The following is a 21,468-nucleotide window of genomic DNA, read 5'->3' on the forward strand; positions in this document are numbered from 1 at the left end:
TTGATGGTCCTTGGGCAGAGTCGTACCTTTAAGACAAGAGTTGTATGGCATTTCATAAGTAAAAAACACGATGTATTAGTGTCAACTATTGCCCAATATACGTAACTTGTTTGAAAATTCTTGGGATTAGTAGTGTCCCTAAGGCAAGAGTTGTAGAACATCTCATAAATGAAGACATAACGTGGTAGTGTTAACTCTTACCCATAGTACATATTTATTATTTGAAAGTCTTTGAGCTAAGTCTTTCTTCTAGGGCAAGAGTTGTAAAACATCTCATAAATGAAGACATAACGTGGTAGCATTAACTCTTGCTCGTGAGGCATAATTTATTGTTTGAAAGTTCTTGAGCTAAGTCTTGCCTCTAAGACAAGAGTTGTAGAACATCTCATAAATGAAGACATAACGTGGTAGTGTCAACTCTTTTCCGTGGGGTATAATTTATTGTTTGAAAGTCTTTGAGCTAAGTTTTGCCTCTAAGGCAAGAGTTGGAAAACATCCCATAAATGAAAACATAATATGGTAAAGTAAACTCTTGCCAGTGGGGCATAATTTGTTGTTTGAAAGTCCTCAAGTGCCTCTAACGTAAGAGTTATAGAACATCTCATAAATTAAAACACAATGTGATAGTGTCACATCTTGCCCATGAAACATAGCTTGTTGGGTTCAATTGGTGTGAATGAAAAATGAAAAATTACTTAGAAGGGACACAACTCTTCGAGTAAAAGACACACTATTTCAAGAAAAGATATGACTGTTTGGAAGTTTGTGGCTTTTTGGAAAAGACACACTCTTTCGAGTGGACATACATGACTTTTCAGAAAGGATATAACTTTTTGGTGAACCATTGCCACCTTTCCGGTGAATCATTGCCACCTTTCAGAAGGGGCACTTAATGGCTATATAAACCTGTATTTTTTCATAGGTTTTGTACGAATTTTCTGCACTTGAAAATATTTCTTGTCTTCTAAAATACTCTGTGTGATCATCTAACTGTTGAGTGAGTTCGAAGAGAATCAGATCGTTTGAGGTACCACTACAGTCGGATTGTTAAGTCATTTTATCCTGGGAGAAAAATTCTGTAACCTCTGTACTTGAGGGAAATTATTTCCTTAAGGACACTCCGTGAATTTGGAGGACTTGGCTTTTTCTGCTTCATCTAATTTTCTTTAAAATACTAAAAACACACTTCTTTGAAAGGTCATTTTTTATCTTGTATTGAAGGTGTTGAGAACTTCATAAGAGTTCTTGATTTATTCTTGAACTTGTGTTGAAGTTGTTTTGCCAAAATACAGACTTTTGTGTACCCGAAAACAACAATCTTAAGGAAATAATTTTGAAAAAAAAAATATTTTTTTGCTTGTTTGGTGAAATTTTCTTTTCACTAAAGTTTTTTTTTTCATAATCTGTATTATTTGGTTTCTGGAGATTAAAGCTTTAAGCTTTCTACTCCATTTGAACTTAACAATTGATTTGAAGAAATAAAATCTTCATCACAAATTAGAGATAATTCGGTTAACAATTGAAAGTCATAAAAACTTCATCGTTAAACTAGAAAGAAGGGGTGTTTAAAGTTGCTACAACTTTATAAGTAGTATTTTGATATACCAAAAATTTACTGTTTTGTTGTGACAGAAAAATAACCACTGATAGTCATGTGCATGATACTGCAACGACTGTGGTAGCAACTAGTGTTGCCACAATGAGTCGTACGAATGCTTCGCAAACAATGGCACCAGCGGAGAAACTCAAAAAATTCACGGGTGTTGATTTTAAGAGGTGGCAGCAGAAAATGTTCTTCTACCTTACAACTTTATGTCTTCAAAGATTCACATCTGAAGAAGCTCCAGAAGTGCCCGAGAAAACTTCGGACCAAGAGAAATTTATCGTTGTGGAGGCGTGAAAATACTCTGATTTCCTATGAAGGAATTACATTCTAAATGGCCTCCAAGATAAACTGTACAACGTGTATAGTTGAATGAAGACAACAAAAGAATTGTGGGGTGCGCTAGAAAGAAAATACAAGACTGAGGATGCTGGAACCAAGAAGTTCTTCATTGCAAGATTCCTTGACTTTAAAATGATTGACAACAAGTCTATTGTATCTCAAGTTCAGGAACTGCACGTGATCATCCACGATCTCCTCGCAGAAGGTATGAGTTTGATAAATACCTTAGTTGAACATATTAAAAATGTTCTTGATGTTCACATAAACTTTATTATAGATTTGATCGCTAATGAGGCATTTCAAGTCACAACGATAATAGAGAAGTTACCACCTATGTGGAAAGACTTCAAGAACTACTTGAAACATAAGCAAAAGAAGAAGTTAGTCAAAGATCTTATAATAAGACTGCACATTGAAGAAGACAATAAAGTCACAGAAAGAAGGTCGAAAAGAAACTCTGCAGTAACTGAAGTAAATATTATAGAAGGTGACCACAACAACTTCAAAAAGCGAAAGACAACTGGACAGGAAAACAATCAACCTAAGAAGAAATTCAAGGAAAAATGCTTTAACAATGGCAAGATTGGCCATAATTCAACGGATTGTCGTGTCCCAAAGAAAGGCAAAAAAAAGTATCAAGCAAATATGGCTGAATCTAAGAAAGAATTGGATGATCTGTGTGCCATTCTATCTAAATGCAACTTGGTGGGAAATCCTCAAGAGTGGTGGATGGATTTCAGTGCCACCCATCATGTTTGCTCAAATAAGGAGTTGTTTATTGCTTTTGCTCTGGTTCAAGGCAAAGAGAAGATATATATGGCCAACTCCTCAACTGTAAAGGTTAAAGGAACAGGAAAAGTCTGCCTGAAAATGACATCAGGCAAAGTGTTGACTTTGAACAATGTTCTGTATGTACCAGAGTTGCGGAAGAACTTGATTTCCGTATCACTTCTTGACAAAAATAGATTTAAATGTGTATTTGTTTTCAAAAAAATTGTACTTAGTAAATGAGAAGTGTACGTAGGAAAAGACCACCTTACTAAGGGCCTATTTAAAATGAATGTAATAAATGTTGAAATCAATAAAAGTTCAGTTTCTTCTTACTTGCTTGAGTCTAATGATTTGTGGCATGAACGATTAGGACATGTCAATTACAAAATATTGCGAAAACTGATTAACTTAGAAGTTTTGCCAAACTTTGAGTGCAATAAATCAAAATGTCGAACGTGTGTGGAATCAAAGTATGCTAAGCATCTGTATAAGTCCATTGAAAGGAATTCCAATCCCTTAGACTTAATACACACTGACATTTATGATATGAAGTCAACACCATCTCGTGGTAGAAAAAAGTATTTTATAACTTTTATTGACGATTGCACTAGATATTATTATGTCTATTTGCTAAATAGTAAGGATGAAGTAATAGATGCGTTTAGGCAATATAAAACAGAAGTTGAAAGTCAGTTAGAGAAAAAAAGCAAAGATACAAGAAGTGATAGGATCGGAGAATATGAATCTCCCTTTGCAGAAATATGTGTAGAGAATGGAATTGTCCATCAAAATATGACCCCATATTCACCTCAATCTAATGAAATTACGGACAGAAAAAACTAAATCTTGAAGAAAATGATGAATGTCTTACTTATAAGTTCAGGTTTACTGCAAAATTTATGGGGGAGGCTATCCTGATAGCTAACCGAATACTCAATAAAGTGCTCCATAGTAAGACATAATCAATTTCATATGAAAAATGGAAAGGAAGGAAACCCAACTTGAAATATTTCAAAGTGTGGGGGTGTCTAGCGAAGGTCCAAGTTCATATGCCTAAAAGGGTAAAGATAGGACCTAAGACGGTGGATTGTGTGTTCATGGGATATGCTAAAAGTAGTAAAGCATGTCGGTTTTTGGTTCATAAATTCGAACATCCGAATATCAATGTAAATACGATAATTGAATTAGATAATGCTGAATTCTTTGAACATATTTATCTGTATAAAACTAAACATGAACAGTCTAGTGGGGGGATAAACGACCTCGAGATGAACCAAGTGAGGATGTACATAATGATGAGAATCCAAGATGTAGTACACATCAAAGAACGTCAACTTCGTTTGGATCGTATTTTGTAACATTTCTCTTAGAAAATGAGCCTCAAACATTTAAAGAAGTGATGACATCTTCAGATTCATCTTTTTGGAAAGAGGCAGTCAATAGTGAGATTGATTCTATCTTAAGAAACCATAAGCGGGAATTGGTTGATCTTCCTTCAGAAAATAAACCTTTAGGTTCTAAATGGATCTTCAAAAGGAAAATGAATGCGGATGGTACTATTGACATATACAATGCAAGACTTGTAGTAAAAGACTTCAAACAGAAAGAAGGCCTTGATTACTTTGATACATACTCGCCTGTAACGAGGATAACGTTAATTCAGATGTTAATTTCCTTGGCGGTGGTATTGGTCTTGAAATCCATCAAATGGATGTGAAGACAGCATTCCTAAATGGAGAATTAGAGGAAGAAATTTACATGGAACTGTCTAAGGGTTTTGTGGTTCCAGAAAAAGAAAATAAGGTGTATAAACTTGTTAAGTCACTTTATGGTCTAAAACAAGCACCTAAACAATGGCATGCGAAGTTTGACAAAACCATGTTGGCAAATGGGTTTAAGATAAATGAATATGATTAATGTGTTTACATTAAATACACTTCAAATCACCAAGTCATTATTTGTATGTATGTCAATGATATGTTGATCATCGGTAGAGACATTTCTGACATAAATGCTACAAAACGAATGCTCGAGAGCAAGTTTGATATGAAAGACCTTGGAGTTGCGGATGTGATCTTAGGAATAAGAATCCATAGAACTTTACAAGGGTTGACATTGTCACAGTCTCATTACATCGAAAAAGTACTTAACAAATTCAAGTATTTGAAATTTGGTATTGCCAAGACTCCATTAGACGTGAGCTTCGGACTTCAAAAGAATGAGGGTGAAAGTGATTCATAGTTGGAATACGCAAGAGTGTTGGGATGGTTAATGTATATCATGAACTGTACACGATTAGACATAGCATGTGCTATTAGTAAGTTAAGTCAGTACAGAGTAATCCCAATAAAACTCATTGGATGATAATGAAAAGAGTTTTGGGGTATCTTAAATACACTCAAGACTATGCTTTGCATTATAAAAAATATTTTGCGGTACTTGAAAGATATAGTGATGCAAATTGGATTATCGGATCGAATGAAGTAAAATCCATGAGTAGATATGTATTTACTATAGTTGAAGGAGCAGTCTCCTAGAAATCATCCAAACAGACATGTATTTCTCTCTACACAATGGAATCATAATTTATCGCATTAGATAAAGTCAGTGAAGAAGCAGAATTGCTTCAAAATTTCTTGGAAGATATTCTTTATTGGCCCAAACCATTGGCACCAGTATATATACACTGTGATAGTCAAGCTGTAATAAGTAGGGCAGAGAACATAATGTACAACTGTAAATTTCGTCACATAAGATGGAGACATAATACCGTTAGAGAACTTCTCTCTAGTGAAATTATCACTGTTGACTATGTGAAGTCAAAGGATAATGTGTTCGATCCACTTACAAAAGGCCTATCTAGAGAAGGAGTTGAGAGGACATCCAAGGGAATGGGTTTACGGCCTAGGACAAGTCAGCATGGAGGTAACTCTACCTAGCAGACTGGAGATCCCAAGATCTAGGTTCAAAGAGATCAAACAAAATTGTGTCTGACAGGTTCAACATTATCAATATACCCAACCCATTCTCATGATGTAGACAATGTTTAGTAAACGGGGATAAGACTTATGGTGTGAAGTCTTTTAATGATTATCTAAATTTGGTAGATTTAACCAAATAGTTTAATCTATAGGATTGAACGTTTAGAAATCACCTATGTGAGGGCGAAGTGGAAGCCGCTTCAAGGAGAATGTTAGTAATAGCCTATTCTCTAAGCTCCCATGAGACTAGAACGTATTCATGGCTGAAACGAACAATAACGTGAGAACCATAAACGGTAAAAGACTGGTTGTGTGACATGTGTTGTCTAGGTGTACATTAAAGCTCGATAGTTCAAAGATATCAAATCTACCGGTTGACTGAGTGCATCCGATGCATGTTCACTACGGAAAGTTCAAAGAGAAACCCACTTATCTAGATGCAATCTGTCTTTTCTTGATGATCATATACTTATCCGTAAATTTTTATAAAGATTAGTCATTCCCCATTCATATGGGGGATTGTTGGGTTCAATTGGTGTGAATGAAAAATGAAAAGTTGCTTGGAAGGGACACAACTCTTCGAGTAAAAGACACACTATTTCGGGAAAAGGTATGACTGTTTGGATGTTTGCGGATGTTCGAAAAAGACACACTCTTTCGAATGGACAGACGTGACTGTTCAGAAAGGATACACCTTTCCGGTGAACCATTGCCACATTTCGAAAGGGGCACTTAATGGCTATATAAACCTACATTTTTTCACAAGTTTTGAATGAATTTTCTGCACTTGAAAACATTTTTTGCCTTCTAAAATACTCCATGTGATCATCTAACTATTGAGTGAGTTCGAAGAGAATTCGATCGTTTGAGGTACCACTACAGTCAGATTGATAAGCCATTTTATCCTGGGAGAAAAATTCTGCAACCTCGGATACTTGAGGAGAATTATTTCCTTAAGGACACTCCGTGAATTCGGAGTACTTGGCTTTTTCTGCTTCATCTAATTTTCTTTAAAATACTGAAAACACACTTCTTTGAAAGGTCATTTTCTATCTTGTGTTGAAGGTGTTGGAAACTTCATAAGAGTTCTTGATTTATTCTTGAACTTGTGTTGAAGTTGTTTTGCCAAAATACAGATTTTTATGTACCCAAAAACAACATAACTTCTTATTTGAAATTCATAAGTCTTGCATCTACAATGTGATAGTGTCAACTCTTACTCGTGGAACACACTTAATTGAAAGAAATCGAAGAAAAGAAAAAAATAATAAAAATTGCGAAAAAGAAGAAAATGAAGAAAAATATTTTTAAAAATTCAAAGAAAAATAAAGAAGATATAGAAGTTGAGGGGAGAAAAGAAAAAAAATAAAGATTGAGAAAAAAAAGACAAACTGAAAATAAAGATTAAGAAAAAATTAAAAAGAAAAAAATAAAAGGAGAATTTTTTTTTTAAAAAAAAGTAGAAGTTGGGAGGAGAAAAGAAAAAAATGTAAGGGCTGAGAAAAACTAAAACGGAAAAAAAGAAATAAATAAAAATCAAAAAAAAAAATCTTTTTAAAATATAGTAGTTGAGAGGAGAAAGGGGAAAAAAGGTAAGGATTGAGAAAAAAAAGGAAAGAGAGAAAAGAAAAGATAAAAATTAAAGTAAAATAAAAGAAAGAAAAATAAAAATTGAAAGATAAATAAGTATGGAGTTGTTTAGAAATATTTGAGTTATTGAGGGGCAAATACGTAATTGTGCTATATATATAAAAAAGGACTAGTTTTATAAGACTATTCTTATGAGGGACAAAGGAACAAAGCCACCCATTATTAAGGTCATTTATATAATTTATCCATTTTACATTCCTTTTGTTTCTAAAATAAGTAAATGTTTTTTTTATCTTTATTATTAAATAAATAAGTGAATGTCTTGTTTGTTTATTTTGTTTCTAAATAAGTCCATGTTTAGACCTTCAATAATATTTTAATCATAATCTTCCTAATACGTCCTTGTACTTTTAGGAGTCGTTTGGTATGATGTATGAAAAATAAGTAGTCTCAGAATAAAATAAAGGATTATTTTATCCCATGTTTGATTGGAGTTATTAGCTAATACTGCGATAACCTATCCCACCATTTAAACCATAGTGATGGGATAAGTTATCCCATATGCATCGTGGGATAAATTATTCTGAATAATTTTGAAATAATTAATCTCGGGATTAATTATCTTCGGATAACTATTTTCCAACCAAATGACCCCTTAGGGGTCGTTTGGTTTGAATGTAAGTTATGTTGGGATTAGTTAAGATAAGATAAGTTATACTGAAATTAATTATGTTGGGCTTAGTTTTTATTGAGTGTTTGGTTTGTTGTATTCAAAGTAATATGCATGGTATAATTTCTAAGAATAATTTAATTGATTACAAAAACATTCTTCATCTTATTTAGCTTTTTTTATATAATTTTTTTTCAAGCTTTAAATATTCATTCTTAAAAATAAAACTTTCATCTTATTTAGCTTAATTTTTTTGTGTGTGTGCATTTCCATAATTATATTGTGTATTTAAAAATAACTTTTTATCTTATTTAGCTTAAATTTTTTTGTGGGTGCCTTCCCATGATTATGCGGTCTGTATTAAAATTTTTTTTACTACATTATATTTAATTTGAAATAAAACTTTCAGCTTAAGTTTGTTAAAGTAAAGAAAAAATTGTTATTTATGTCACTTCACTTAAACACGCATCACTCATATAATATAAAATATTAAAATTCATTTTAATTGATATATACAATATCAATTTTCAAGTGATTAAAAATTTAATTCAAAATATATAATTCCACAATGGAGTCAACATTTTTATTATTCTTAACAAAAATCAAAATATATAAATAAACATAATAATTACTCAAATAAATTTAACGTATAATATATTCATAAATAAAAAAAGATATTATATAATGTAATTTTTTAAATAAAATATATGAAGATTTATCATAAAATAACGAGGAGTGGAGGTTGTGAATGCTATTATAAATAAATTGTATTAAAAATATTGTGAACATGCATGGATGTGAAAAATGATAATAAAAAGAGTCAGTAAGGGTATTTTTGTCATTTTAATTACTTTAACCAAGGATAACTTATTCAGGTATTATTATACCACAAAGAGAGGGTGACAACTTATCTCGATACTAATTAATAATCCTAAAATAAATTATCCCAACTTGTACAACCAAACAAGCAATTATGATGCATTAAAATTTTATCCCAAGATTATCTACTCCTATCCCTCAAACCAAACGATCCCTTAACATGTCTCTAAATGTTATCAATGTCAACTTAGAAGCAGATATAAACCTTACTTAGGAGTAAATTGATAAAATTACATTTTATTTCTAGGAATTAAGTAGTTTATTAAGGGAAATGTCAAACCCAAAACATGCACTTAAATAGGAAGGTTTGGGGTCGCGGATAAGGGTATTAGGCTAATGCGAGGGTGGGTTGTATCTTGTAATCTGTTTCAAAAAGAGTAGCCCCTTTTCTTTTTTGGCAATACTTTAATTTCATTTTTCCACCTGACATGTTTAGAACCACAAGATTAAAAGACATTTTGGTACATTTGACACAACTTTAATTTAAGGCCACAAGATTCAAAAGTTCTTTATTTTCTTAAACTTTGTGTCAAGTCAAAGTAAGTCATTCTTTTTTAAACGGGAAAAGTATTTGTGAAGGATGTGTGAAATCAAATATAGACAAGTTAACATGGAGGAGGGACTAAGTGGCAAATAATTAAGTGCATTAAATTGGAAGCTTTGATTAACTTATACAAGAGGAAATTGAAAATAAACTAGGGAAGATACAAACCTACCTACCTTCCCTTTTCTAACTCTTAGAAAGGCCTGAGGGCCTGCATGCCATACATACCAGAAGGGGGGGAGATAAAAGACACTCCACCATGTTACAACAGAATTAGCAAAACTTAGGATGGGAAGAAACTACTTCTCCCTTCATACTATTAAACTTTACATGATTTTCACTTCATACCTTATATATATATTTGGAGAAAACACATCTAACCATATGCATCTTATTCTCACAGATCCAAAGAATATGGCAGCAAACGAGATATTTCAACTTTGGATGCAAACACCGGTCTATCGATCATAACCCATAGCTGCAACAGGGATCCTGACTTTGTGCCCTCTGCTACCTTTCAGTAAAACCTCTCCGAAACTGTAGGCTCCTGTTACTGATCGGACAGTGAGTGTTACCGTGAATTTCCTTGACGCACCACGTCTTAAAGTCATTGCAGGAGGATTAGTTTCAATGGCAACTTCTGGAGCCATTCGTGCTGTTACAACATAAGTTTCTTCCTCAGCAACATTTGTCACTGTGCGTGTGATTACTCGAGTTCCCACAAGGTGTGAAACTGCAATCGAGGGTGAGTTGAAATTTGATGGGTGACCAAGGGTGTAGTTGCATGGGGAATGCGTGAAGTTCCTTATTTCGTGAGCATCAATTCCAGGCACAGTGCACAAGAACCCCAAATAATCTTGATAACCTAAAATCAATCAAACAAAAGCTAAAGCAGTTACAACATATTGAAAACTTTGTTATCAAGAGTCAGAATGCAGTTCAGAAAGCTGTTTGCATGTGGAATTCAACCCCGCATGAAGTTACACCCACTGTATAGCTGCAAAAATTATGGATAAAAAAGTATATTTTATAACGTTCCTGAAAGCCAAAAGAACCATCACAACTCTCGCAAGTTCGTGAGAATTCAATCTTCTCTTATACTATTTTTCATGAAGAGAATCTTCCACTATACTATTACTCCCTCCGCTTCAATTTATGTGGCCTATTTTGACTTGGCACTGAATTTAAGAAAGTAAAGAGAACTTTTGAATCTTGTGCTCTTAAACTAAAAATATGTTAAATGTACCAAAATGTCTTTTAATCTAGTGGTCCTAAACATGTCATTTGGATAGTTGAAATTAAAGAGCTGCTAAAAAGGAAAGAGGCGTTCTTTTTGAAACGCACTAACCAGCAAAGTAGGCCAAACAAAATTGCAACGGACGGGGTATAAGTTCCCCGTACTTCTTCTGTCCATATAAATTTCTTTTCTGCAGATTTTGCCACTAAAATGTCGTATACGCATTTACATTTCTTGAATTCTATTTTACTTTTTTAAGGAAAGATGTTTAGATAAGGCCATAGAGAAGTCAAGAGGTGCATGCCAATCTTCACAAGGATCATAGCAAGTCAACAGAAATGAGAACAGCACATCTCAAGTTCAACTTCAGCCAACCAAAACTAATTGCAAAGCAGGAGACAAAATCTTGGAGGGGTATGATGAAGCTGAATTTTTCTTCACGAAGATAGTGTGAAAAAATTAGTTACTTCATTTTTATAACCGAGAAAATCCCAAGTACCAATGGTGCAAGGTCCAAGACTCAGTTGATAATGGGTCTGCCCACTACCGTTCTCCACTTAACTACCAATCTTTGGTATATGGGAAAGTTCGAACTTCTGATGTGTGTCTAAATCCACACATGTGCTGTTTTACTCCTAGCACTAGACCAAATCCTTGAGGCCCTAGAGTGGAAAATTATCACAACTCGAGTGAGGGAACAGTCATGATTGTGTACTCCTGTATCATTCCAAATTAGAAAGGAAACAAAAGAGAGACTAAAAACCTTGCAACTAGACTATACAACTCAAGTGTATCAAAGGTAATTAGCCGATAGGATCCCCAGATTTAGTAATTATTAAAGGCACTAACTATTCCCAATTAGAAAGAGGTATGTATTATCCAAGTAGGATTTATAATCTGGTTAGAAAAAATAAGGTATATCAAAACTAGAGGGAACGAGGCACAGAAGATCACCTGCATCAAAAACAAGTCCAGGATCCAAAGCTGCTCTAGGATTAACATGTCCACTTCCATAGTCAAATGGAGTAGCTGGGACGAGCGTCAAGGTCTCAGATCCAGAATACTGTTGTGCTTGAAGCGGTCTCTCTGCCCTATCAATGGTTGATGAAGTTGTCATCAATGCCGATTTAATAGCAGCAGGGCTCCAATGAGGGTGGTGCTGCTTGATAAGGGCTGCTATTCCTGCTATATGGGGTGCTGCCATGCTGGTTCCAGAGATCAATGCAAATCCTTCACCTGATTCAAGCAAATTTATGAAGTACGTGTAAAATACATTTCCTTTTGAGACTGACATATGTTTAATACATTTTGACCGTGCAACTTATTTTTCTTGCTCTAAGCCTTCCTTTCCCACCATCACTTTAAGTCATTTATCGATTTAGTCTGAACTTAAGGTCAACTAAATGGACATAAATGATCAATTTTCTTGGTATCAGATTAAGTCCATTATGCAAGAGGAGCATCAAATTCAGAACATACAACTAGGCATCTAATTCTCTCTTTCACAAAATGGTACAATCTAACAAACAACATAAAACATTTTAATTGATTTACCTATAAACAATAATATGAAGGCTACATACCACAATAGTTGGCTTCATCTGTCCCATTGGGAGCCCAGGCAGCCCATATAAGAGAACCAGGAGCCAGTATATCGGGTTTCAGGAGATCAGCATCCTGAAAGCTATAATCTTTGACATTAGGTCCTCTAGCAGAGAAGATAGCTACTTGAGGTGCAGATTTGTGGAGTATCGGCCTCAACCCATTCCCAATGCTTCCTGTTGATTTAAAGCTCTTAACTCGTCCAGTCCAATCTCTTGAAGTGCTGATGTTGTAGTAATTAACAAGCTCCTGAAAATAGAGACAAGCATACAACTTTTAAATAATGTTAGCAAAAAGAGAGAGTTCTACCTATATAAGCGAAATTGAAATAGCATTTAATGAGACCACAAGTTGAACCAAACACTGCTTTTAAGTCACTAGAAGGGACATCGATTGCTTTTTTCCTTCGGATACTATATATGAGAAGAGACCAGTTTTTCAAGAGCGGCAGTCCGTCCGTCCATGCTTTATGGTGCTAAGTGTTGGCCAGTCAAGAACTCCCACATTCAAAAATTGAAGGTAGCGGAAATGAGAATATTGCGTTGGATGTGTGGACTTACTAGAGGGGATAGAGTTAGAAATGAGTTTATCCGGGAGAAGGTGGGAGTGGCGTCGGTGGAAGACAAGATGCGGGAGGGAAGGCTGAGATGGTTTGGGCATGTGATGAGGAGGGGCACGGATGCCCCAGTTCTTAGGTGTGAGAAGCTAGCTTTGGATGGTTTCAGGAGGAGTAGAGGTAGGCCGAAGAAATACTGGAGAGAGGTGATTAGACATGACATGGAGCTGTTACAGCTTACTGAGGACATGACCCTAGATAGGAAGGTGTGGGGTCGCGGATAAGGGTATTAGGCTAATGCGAGGGTGGGTTGTATCTTGTAGTTAGGGAGCTCTTGCGTAGCCAGGTTAGTAACCCTAGGACTGTGTCCATTGATAGGAGCTGCTAGTGTATACTATTACTAAGTGGGTGTCCTTTTCTTATTTCTTATTTTCATATTACTCTTATTTTCGTGTCTCTCGTATTTCTATTTTTATTAGTCCTTATTTCTTATTTCGGTTATGCCTCCAATCCTGTTTTCATGTATTACTTTGATCTTGCTAACTATTCTTTATCTTGAGCCGGGGGTCTATCGAAAACAGTCTCTCTACTTCTTCGGAGGTAGCGGTATGCACTGCATACATTTTACCCTCCCCAGACCCCACTGGGTTTGTTGTTGTTGTTGTTGTATGTGTGATCCTATTCGCCTTAGTGATAGGGAGACAAAGACTAGTTTTGTGTTGGACAAAGACAGACGAATTATACATCTCAGTAGAATGTAGCACGGCATCATACAAAAAGGAAGCAGAACTACCATTTTCTGAACATGATCTTTCATATAACCAAGAAAAGATTATTAACCAAGAAATCTGTTTTATTATGCACGATTTCTAGCTCTTGAACTAACTAGAATATTTTCTTAATCTTTATTGTCATATCCAGCAACTTCATCAATATATGTGATGTTGGTATCTTTGAGTTTAATGCACTATGTACTTCGTGTCTTTTGTTTTACAATTTTCAAAGATTCCAACATCACATACTGATGAAGTTCTTGGATGTAACAATAAAGATTCAGAAAATATTCCAGTCAGTTTCAAGATCTAGGAGTCCGGTATAATAAAATAACCACTATGCCAAATCTATTAATGCGGTTCCTCCATTTCCTTCCAGCAGAGGACTTGGTCAAACAAAGGAAATTGGAGCTTCTTTTTTCCTGATATAAGCATCATTTCAATTGATCTATCCTATTTAAGAATTAACTGGCCACCCTGAAAAACGATATCGTAAGATACAAAAGAGGCAGGAAGTGATGCCCTGTTTGTGTGTAGGGTTAGCAGATTCTCCTGGTTTCAAATATAAAATTAGAAAGAGAGAAGGAAACAAAAAGGTGCATGAGTGAGTTGGCGACAGACAAGAGTTTTTGCTTGTATGGGCTCAAATGTGCCTCTAAAACACATACTAAATTTAGTGTCCGTGTGCTTCTTAGTTTTACCACTCAACCTTATCAGAAAAAGATATTACTATCCGTTAAAGAACCTCTCACGGCAATTTGCAACTTATAATAATTTTGCAGATAAATTTGCTTATTGCAAGAGACAAGAAGCCTAGAGGAAACCAAAAACTATGACTTCCCTACACAGAAAGCTAAAAGACAATAGCAATGCCACCAATAAAAGAATACAGAGTGTTGATACTTACCATTGACATGGAAACATCTGTTATAAGAACCCCAGGAACTCTAACAGGAACCGGGTCAAATTTTGTTCCTGGTGAAGCATTTTCTACGGCAAGAACGAAGCCAGCTGCACCAAGAGCTTTTGCTGTTTCCGCAACTTTTTTAATCGACGCTGTGCCAACTACGAAATTGAAAGAATAGCCACAAAGAAGGATGTTTCCCTCCACCAAATTCTTGTTTAAAACTTCTGGCCTTTGACAATCAGAAGGACTGTACTTCGTAACTGATGAATCCAATAGAACATCATTTGCTGCTACCATAGTGAATGTTCGGTTTGGATGTGTGGAAGCTGTAGAAACCGAGATGTTTTGCTTAGTAGTGGCAGAGATTTGAAACAAAATAACTAAGTCTCTATATTTGCATAAGAGTGTAAAAATTGTCAAGATATAACATCCCATAAATAAAGATCTTGCATCACATCATCAATAAGTATCTGATTACTCCCTTCTTTTTTCGTCTCTTTTTTTGGCTTCATTCAGTTCATTGATTACACTATTTTGGGGATCTGAAGTTTCAAAAGTCGTTGAAATTTGTGCAGACAGAAAGGGAGAAGAGGGAACAACAAGTAAGGATATTACATGAAGAGGGAGTAAAAGGAACGAGTAAGTCTGATGTTACACAATATCAATGATATGGCAATTGAGGACATGATTAGCCTTTATTGCATGAAGTCACGAGCGACAAAAAACTTATGGAAAGCAGCTGCTAAGCTATGCTGCATGGTGCTGTTAAACCGGATGTGCTACTCCAAACACAAAGATCATAAATTGATCATTACTCTGACAAGTCAAAGAATCGACAACATTATCCATGAAACAATAAGCAAAGAAGAGCAAACAAGAAAAAAAAAAAAGAATATGACCCAACCACAATAGAAAGTTATAAAGAAACATCTCGAAACTTCAGCAATCATAAATCTCTTGCAAGACCGAACATGTACAAGTTTCTGGATCAAACATAGATGAATCAGCCATTTGCAGTTTAGTTAAAAAACAAAGGGTGATGGCATCTATAGAAGATTTAGACTTTCAATGAATAAACCAGAGAAAAGAAAAAGATCAACTGATTGAGGAGAACAGAGTATGTCAAAAGGCATAAAGCACTTACGTGATAGACCAAGTCCAGCTAAGATTTTCCCATTTCCCAATGTCAAATGATTCTTGTATCTACGATCATCAACTGCGGCAGCTACTGATGCTATCCACGGACTATAAGACAACAAAGTTTTGGGGAAAGGACCTCCATTTCCAGCAGCCTGTGCAACAAATACACCGGCTTTCACAGCTGAAAGAAGTGTAGCATCAAAAGGGTTCAAAAATGTTGTCTTCGTAGTTGCCGGTGGACTGTTTGGCCCCACAGAGAGATTAAGAATGTCCACACCATCATGAACAGCCTGTAAATAGAAGTACTCTTTTATCAGATTTACAGTCTAAAAGATGATGTTACCACTGAAAGACCAATCAATTATCAAATTCAAACAAATTTATAAAAAAGAAAAAGAAAAAAAATTAATCAGTAGTGAATTTCCAAATAAGAGTACACTAATCACAACAATTTACTGATCATGTCTCAAAAATAATTGCTAGACCATGTTGACTTCAGCTATGATATGCTTTGAATGAATGAGTTGTACGCAGTGCTATTAAAAGCCATCTCATTGTTTGCTGAAAGTGATAAAAAAATTTGAAGCAAGGGGTCATCTCTTCATAGGTGAAACCATGCACATTGGAGAAGTTTGAACATAAAGTGATCCCTTATGAGCTGCAGTTAGTTCCTTGAATCTCAACATAGAGTTGAAAGTAATATCGGAATTATTGTATCAGAATTAGTTATTTTAGTTACAATTTCATTTAGTTCCTTGAATCTCAACATAGAGTTGAAAGTAATATCGGAATTATTGTATCAGAATTAGTTATTTTAGTTACAATTTCATTAGATAGTGCAGAACTAATATATTTTGGTATTTATAATTTTTTGTAATTGTGCACTTCACTTTACTACACACTTTTCACTTCAACTCACTTTTTGCTCACTTCAAAACACTGGTAGTACATGTTTTTCTCTTACAATTTATAGTTTTAAACATTCAAGTTCTGTTGCATCAATTCTTCTAAATTTTGTATGCAATGTTCGACAAAACCATTATTGTTTCTTCTTCTTTTCTTTTTTTCTACTTTTTTTTTTGTAATTCAGAAGATTTCATTAATAAAATGTTAGGATGGTGTCATAAGTATATATCATGTTGAAGTTGAACTTAGAGTACATTCATTCTTCTATTGGATCTATCCAACTACCACAAAGAGGTATTTTCTCTTTATAGCCTCTTGCAAAAATGCAGGTTAAGGCTACTTGTGATCTGGCCCTTTCCCCGACCTCATTCATAGCAGGAGCTTTAGTACACCAAACTGCCCTTTTACCAAAAGAAAAACTATTAATACTCCCTAAATCCCCTTTTATGGTACAAATCATGAAATCATTTTTTTGTTCCTCTCATTCCATACCCAGAAAATGCAGAACGGTGTTGCTTCTCAAGCAGCAATCCTCTACCAGATATTTTTGGAACCTCCAACTCCCACTTCTTCCGTAACCATTTTCCATAACAGATTGATATTAAACAATGATAAAGCTAAAGACTAGAAAGTTCCCGGTGATCCTACAATTTAGTAAATGATGATCTGTATCCTCCCTACTATAATCCTTTTCCATAGTATTCCCCTCGTAAGCAAACTTCACAACCATGTCCCCACCAATGCCTTGTTGAAAATACTCAACAAATCCCCAGCCCTCCTTACATGGATATTGTTCATTTCCTCATTAAACCAGATAATTTTTTTTTCTCCCTGTCCTTCTGTCCTATTGGCAGTCTCTCATCAAATCTCCCACTTGCTTCAGGATTGGTAATGACATATATATTAGGACGTGAAATATTTGGAGATGCTAGATAGAGATGATTATCCATATTGCGAACCATTGATTGGGATTGAGGTGGTGGTGGTGTAGTCATCTCCTCAAGCATCAGCTACCAAGAAGGCTTTTGTTTTAAAATTTTCATCCTAGAGGCATTTTCAAGTACCTAAAGAGTATAGTAGCACTTCTGAGTTCATATATCCTGCCAAGGTGAATATCCTGCACTTCTCCAACTGATATCAATTTGAATTTGTCAATCTGAGAATCGTGTCAAACCATGGCGGCAGTGTCCCAATTGTGATTCAGAAAGAATTAGTATGTCATCAGTGTGAGATTTATGTCTTCCACATAGTGGCCAATATATACATTTCACCCAGTGACTGTTGCTCCAAATTGAGTAACAAAACCTTTTACAAGCTCCCAGTCCCCTTGTTTCTCTTCTCTATATCAATTTCATAATTGTCCCATCACAAAAAGGGAATAAATGAGGAGATAAGGGGTCCCTTTATCTCATTCTTCTCGTCAGTGTTATCAAAGGCAAAAAGTGTTAAAAGAAGCTCCAGCCTCCGGGTCTAACAGGCCTTAATTGCAAAGTGCAATTAAAGAATGTAAAATTTCAGAAATAGTAACTATAGAGCCTTAATTGTAACTTTTATAAAAACAGTTTCATAATTACGAAAAATATCAAATTGTATTTTGTATTTAAGTACACTGTTGCTATACAAATACATATACAACAAGATTTACTGCCCTTATTTTACTCAAATTAGTTGAATTAAATAAGGAATAATTATCCCATCTAATTAAATTTTCATAAATTACTCTTACATAAATTAATAGATTCTTTTTCCAAATTAAACTCAAATATGAAGATTATTATTTCCATGATCTTCAAAATTTCAAAATATCATTCTCTTATATCTCTAACTATTTTTTCTTATTAGTTTTTTCATTTTTTTATCCTTTTTTTATTTCTTTTTCTCTTACATTTTTTTCTTTCCACTTTATTTTCTCTCTTCTACTTCTCTTTTTTTTTCTTTTTTCTTTTTTTCGTTTTCTTTTTTTTTCCTTTCTCATATTTTTTTCGTTTTCTTTTTCTTCTTCTTTTGTTTTTTTTTCGCTTTTGTTTTTACACTTATATTTCTAGTTTCTATTTCTCTTACTTCTTTTTTTTATTCCTTTTTCACTTCTTTTTTTTCAAAAAGAAAAAATTAAAACTTTTTTTTTTTTACCTCGTCTATCTCTATCTTTTATTTTTAAAAGACAAATATCTATATCATATATACATATTCAAAAAATATATAAAATAAATAGATATACAGATCTACATATATATATTTACGGTAAAAAACATACATATATATCTGCATATGTATTTACAGAAATACATATCTGACTCACATGTATATATAAACATATAGGACACAAAATCTCTATAACAAAAATGACAATTATATACATATACATAATATACATATACATGATACATATTTTAAACAGTAAAAGAAAACAAATAAGTACATATGTTACCCTCTAAAATGACATAGTATGTACAGTTCAAAGACAAATCCAACACCGTATAAAATACATATAGCTCTGGATATATATTTACAGAACATACTTGATCCATATGTATATTCTTATTTTATATGAGTCACCTTTATATTTATTTCACAAATACATATGAAGATATATAATATAGTTATATTTGTTACTGTTTAATATGAATATGATATGTATTTCGTAAATACATATCAGAGTCATAGTTATATTTTTTGTATAGTAATATACATATGGATCAGCCATGTATTCTATAAATACATATGCAGAGTTATATGTATTTTTTGTAATGTAATATATATTATGTAAAACAAAATATATGCATACAATGTATTTTGTATTATCTTTTTGTGAAAAGTACATGTAATATAAATTTATGTCATTATTTTGTTCTATGGGTGTTGTGTGATCATATATTAATGACAAGAGTGCTTCCAAGGTTTGCACCACATATAGAATGTCACACGGTCAGTGATATTGAAGAACGTATTAAGGCAATGTTATCAAAGGAGCAGTACATGATTTTGTCATAAGAATATTTATGGTGTCTACATGAACAAGAAGAAATGAGTAGTTCAAGCACAATTAGACAGATGTATTATGTCACAAATGTATTATAAATTTTTGGGGTGTATGTGCATGTATTTGTATTTTGTATATATGAATGGATATCTATATGTATTTTTGTATGGTGTTAGATTTGTCTTTGAACTGTTGTATGTCATTCTAGATGGTAAAATATGTAGTTATTTGTATTTTTCACTGTTTAAAATATGTATCATGTATTTTCTGATTACATATATGTATATCAGTATATGTATATAGTTGTCCTTTGCGTTATAGAGATTTTGTATCCTATACGTTTATATATATATATATATATATATGAGTGAGATATGTATTTCTATAAATGCATATGTAGATACATATGTATGTTTTGTACTGTAAATACATATCTAGATCTGTATGGCTATGTATTTTGTATGTTTTTTGAATGTGTATGAGATATACATATTTGTCTTTTCAAAATAAAAGTTAGAGATAAAAAACAGGAAAAACAAAAATATAAAAAGAAAAAAACAAAAAAAAGAAAGTGAAAAAGAAAAAAAAAATAGAAGTGTAAAAATAAAAGAAAAAAAACAAAATAAAATAGAAAAAAGAAGAAGAAAACGAAAATAGAAAAAGAGAAAAAAAGATACGAGAAAGGAAAAAAAAGAAAACAAAAAAGGAAAAAAAAAAGAAATTAAAGAGGAAAGAAAATAATGAAAAAGAAAAAGAAATCAAAATAAAAAAATAAAATGATAAAAAATAAAATGCAAAAAAAAACTAACAACAAAAAAAAGGTAGAGATATAAGAGAGTGAAAGACAGTAATGATGTTTTATTTTGAAATCTTGAAGATCACGGAGATAATTATCTTCAAATGTGAGAAAGAAAAAAACAAAACAACAAATAAAAAAACGAAAAAGGAAAAAAAAAGAAGAGAAATAGAAGAGAAAAAATAAAGTAGAAATGAAAAAATAAAAATAAAATAAAATAAAATGATAAAAAAATAAGATGAAAAAAAAGGGTAAAAGATATGGCTATATTTGAGAGAGGTGAAATAGTGGAGTGAAAATAAGAAAATGTAAGTAGTGAGAGTAAAACATGTACTTGTCTAGTTAATGAGTATAATAATGCTACTATTCTTGCTATAAACTGTAATTTTACAAAAGTGTCGCTATTTATTGTAATTATAGTCTTAAGTATGCTACTTTCTGTAATTTTTTCATTAAAGAATGAGCCTTAGTTTTTTTTAAAAAAAAAAAAAGGCGCAACAAAAGAAAAAAAATATACCTATTGGTTCAATGAATTTGGGTTGAGCATCATGAGGTCTCAAGTTCAATTCCCAACAGAGACAAACACTAGGTGATTTCTTCTCATCTGTTCCAACCTTGGTGGACAGAGTTACCTGGTACCTACCTGTTGCTGGTGAGAGGTGACAGGTATCCCATGGAATTAGTCGAGGTGCACGCAAGCTGGCGCGGATACCACGTATAATTCTGTTTAACAATTAACATATCTTTTTGCCAATCATATCAATTGTTTAATACATCTTTTTACTAGTCACATCAATTGTTTAGTATTGTTCTATTCAAGATAGAACTTATAGGCAATGTGGTGCATTACCTACACTGAAGTGGAGCCTAAAGACACGAAATGCCTAACTCGAGCTTCAGGGCAAGCTCACCTCAAATGAGCCTTTGACAAACACTGCTTCTCGTACTTCTGAATAAGCCACAAGTTGTTCATTGAATATGATAAGAAAATTTAGTAATAGCGTCTAATCAATGATCTCCACATTTGTCCAGAACAAATAATGGAGGAATAAATACCTCCTAAACTTGTCTCCAAAACTCACTTTTTTTTTTTTTTTTTTTTTGTGTAGCTTGCGTGGCAACAACGTTGCGCTGACTTGAGGGAGAGTGTATTACACTCTCCATTATGAGTGGAATTACATTTTCGGGGTG

The 21,468-nt window shown here is 33.5% G+C and overlaps 1 protein-coding gene across 13 annotated transcripts in view; it reads right to left on the bottom strand.

Moving 5' to 3' along the window:
* Positions 1-9,459: 9,459 nt before the first annotated feature.
* LOC107877854 (subtilisin-like protease SBT2.5) overlaps positions 9,460-21,468 on the bottom strand; it is a 25,485-nt gene continuing 13,476 nt past the window's right edge. For all 13 annotated transcript variants that reach the window (XM_016724624.2, XM_016724625.2, XM_047393514.1 and 10 more), the window contains 5 exons: positions 15,600-15,885; positions 14,456-14,781; positions 12,201-12,468; positions 11,572-11,853; positions 9,460-10,245 (listed from right to left, as the gene is read on the bottom strand). In XM_016724624.2, the coding sequence (XP_016580110.2) occupies positions 9,839-10,245; positions 11,572-11,853; positions 12,201-12,468; positions 14,456-14,781; positions 15,600-15,885 (1,569 nt within the window). In that variant the 3' untranslated portion in view covers positions 9,460-9,838. The remainder of the gene's footprint in view (positions 10,246-11,571; positions 11,854-12,200; positions 12,469-14,455; positions 14,782-15,599; positions 15,886-21,468) is intronic.

Source organism: Capsicum annuum, chromosome 7 (genome assembly GCF_002878395.1).
Source record: "Capsicum annuum cultivar UCD-10X-F1 chromosome 7, UCD10Xv1.1, whole genome shotgun sequence".
Classification (NCBI taxonomy): domain Eukaryota; kingdom Viridiplantae; phylum Streptophyta; class Magnoliopsida; order Solanales; family Solanaceae; genus Capsicum; species Capsicum annuum.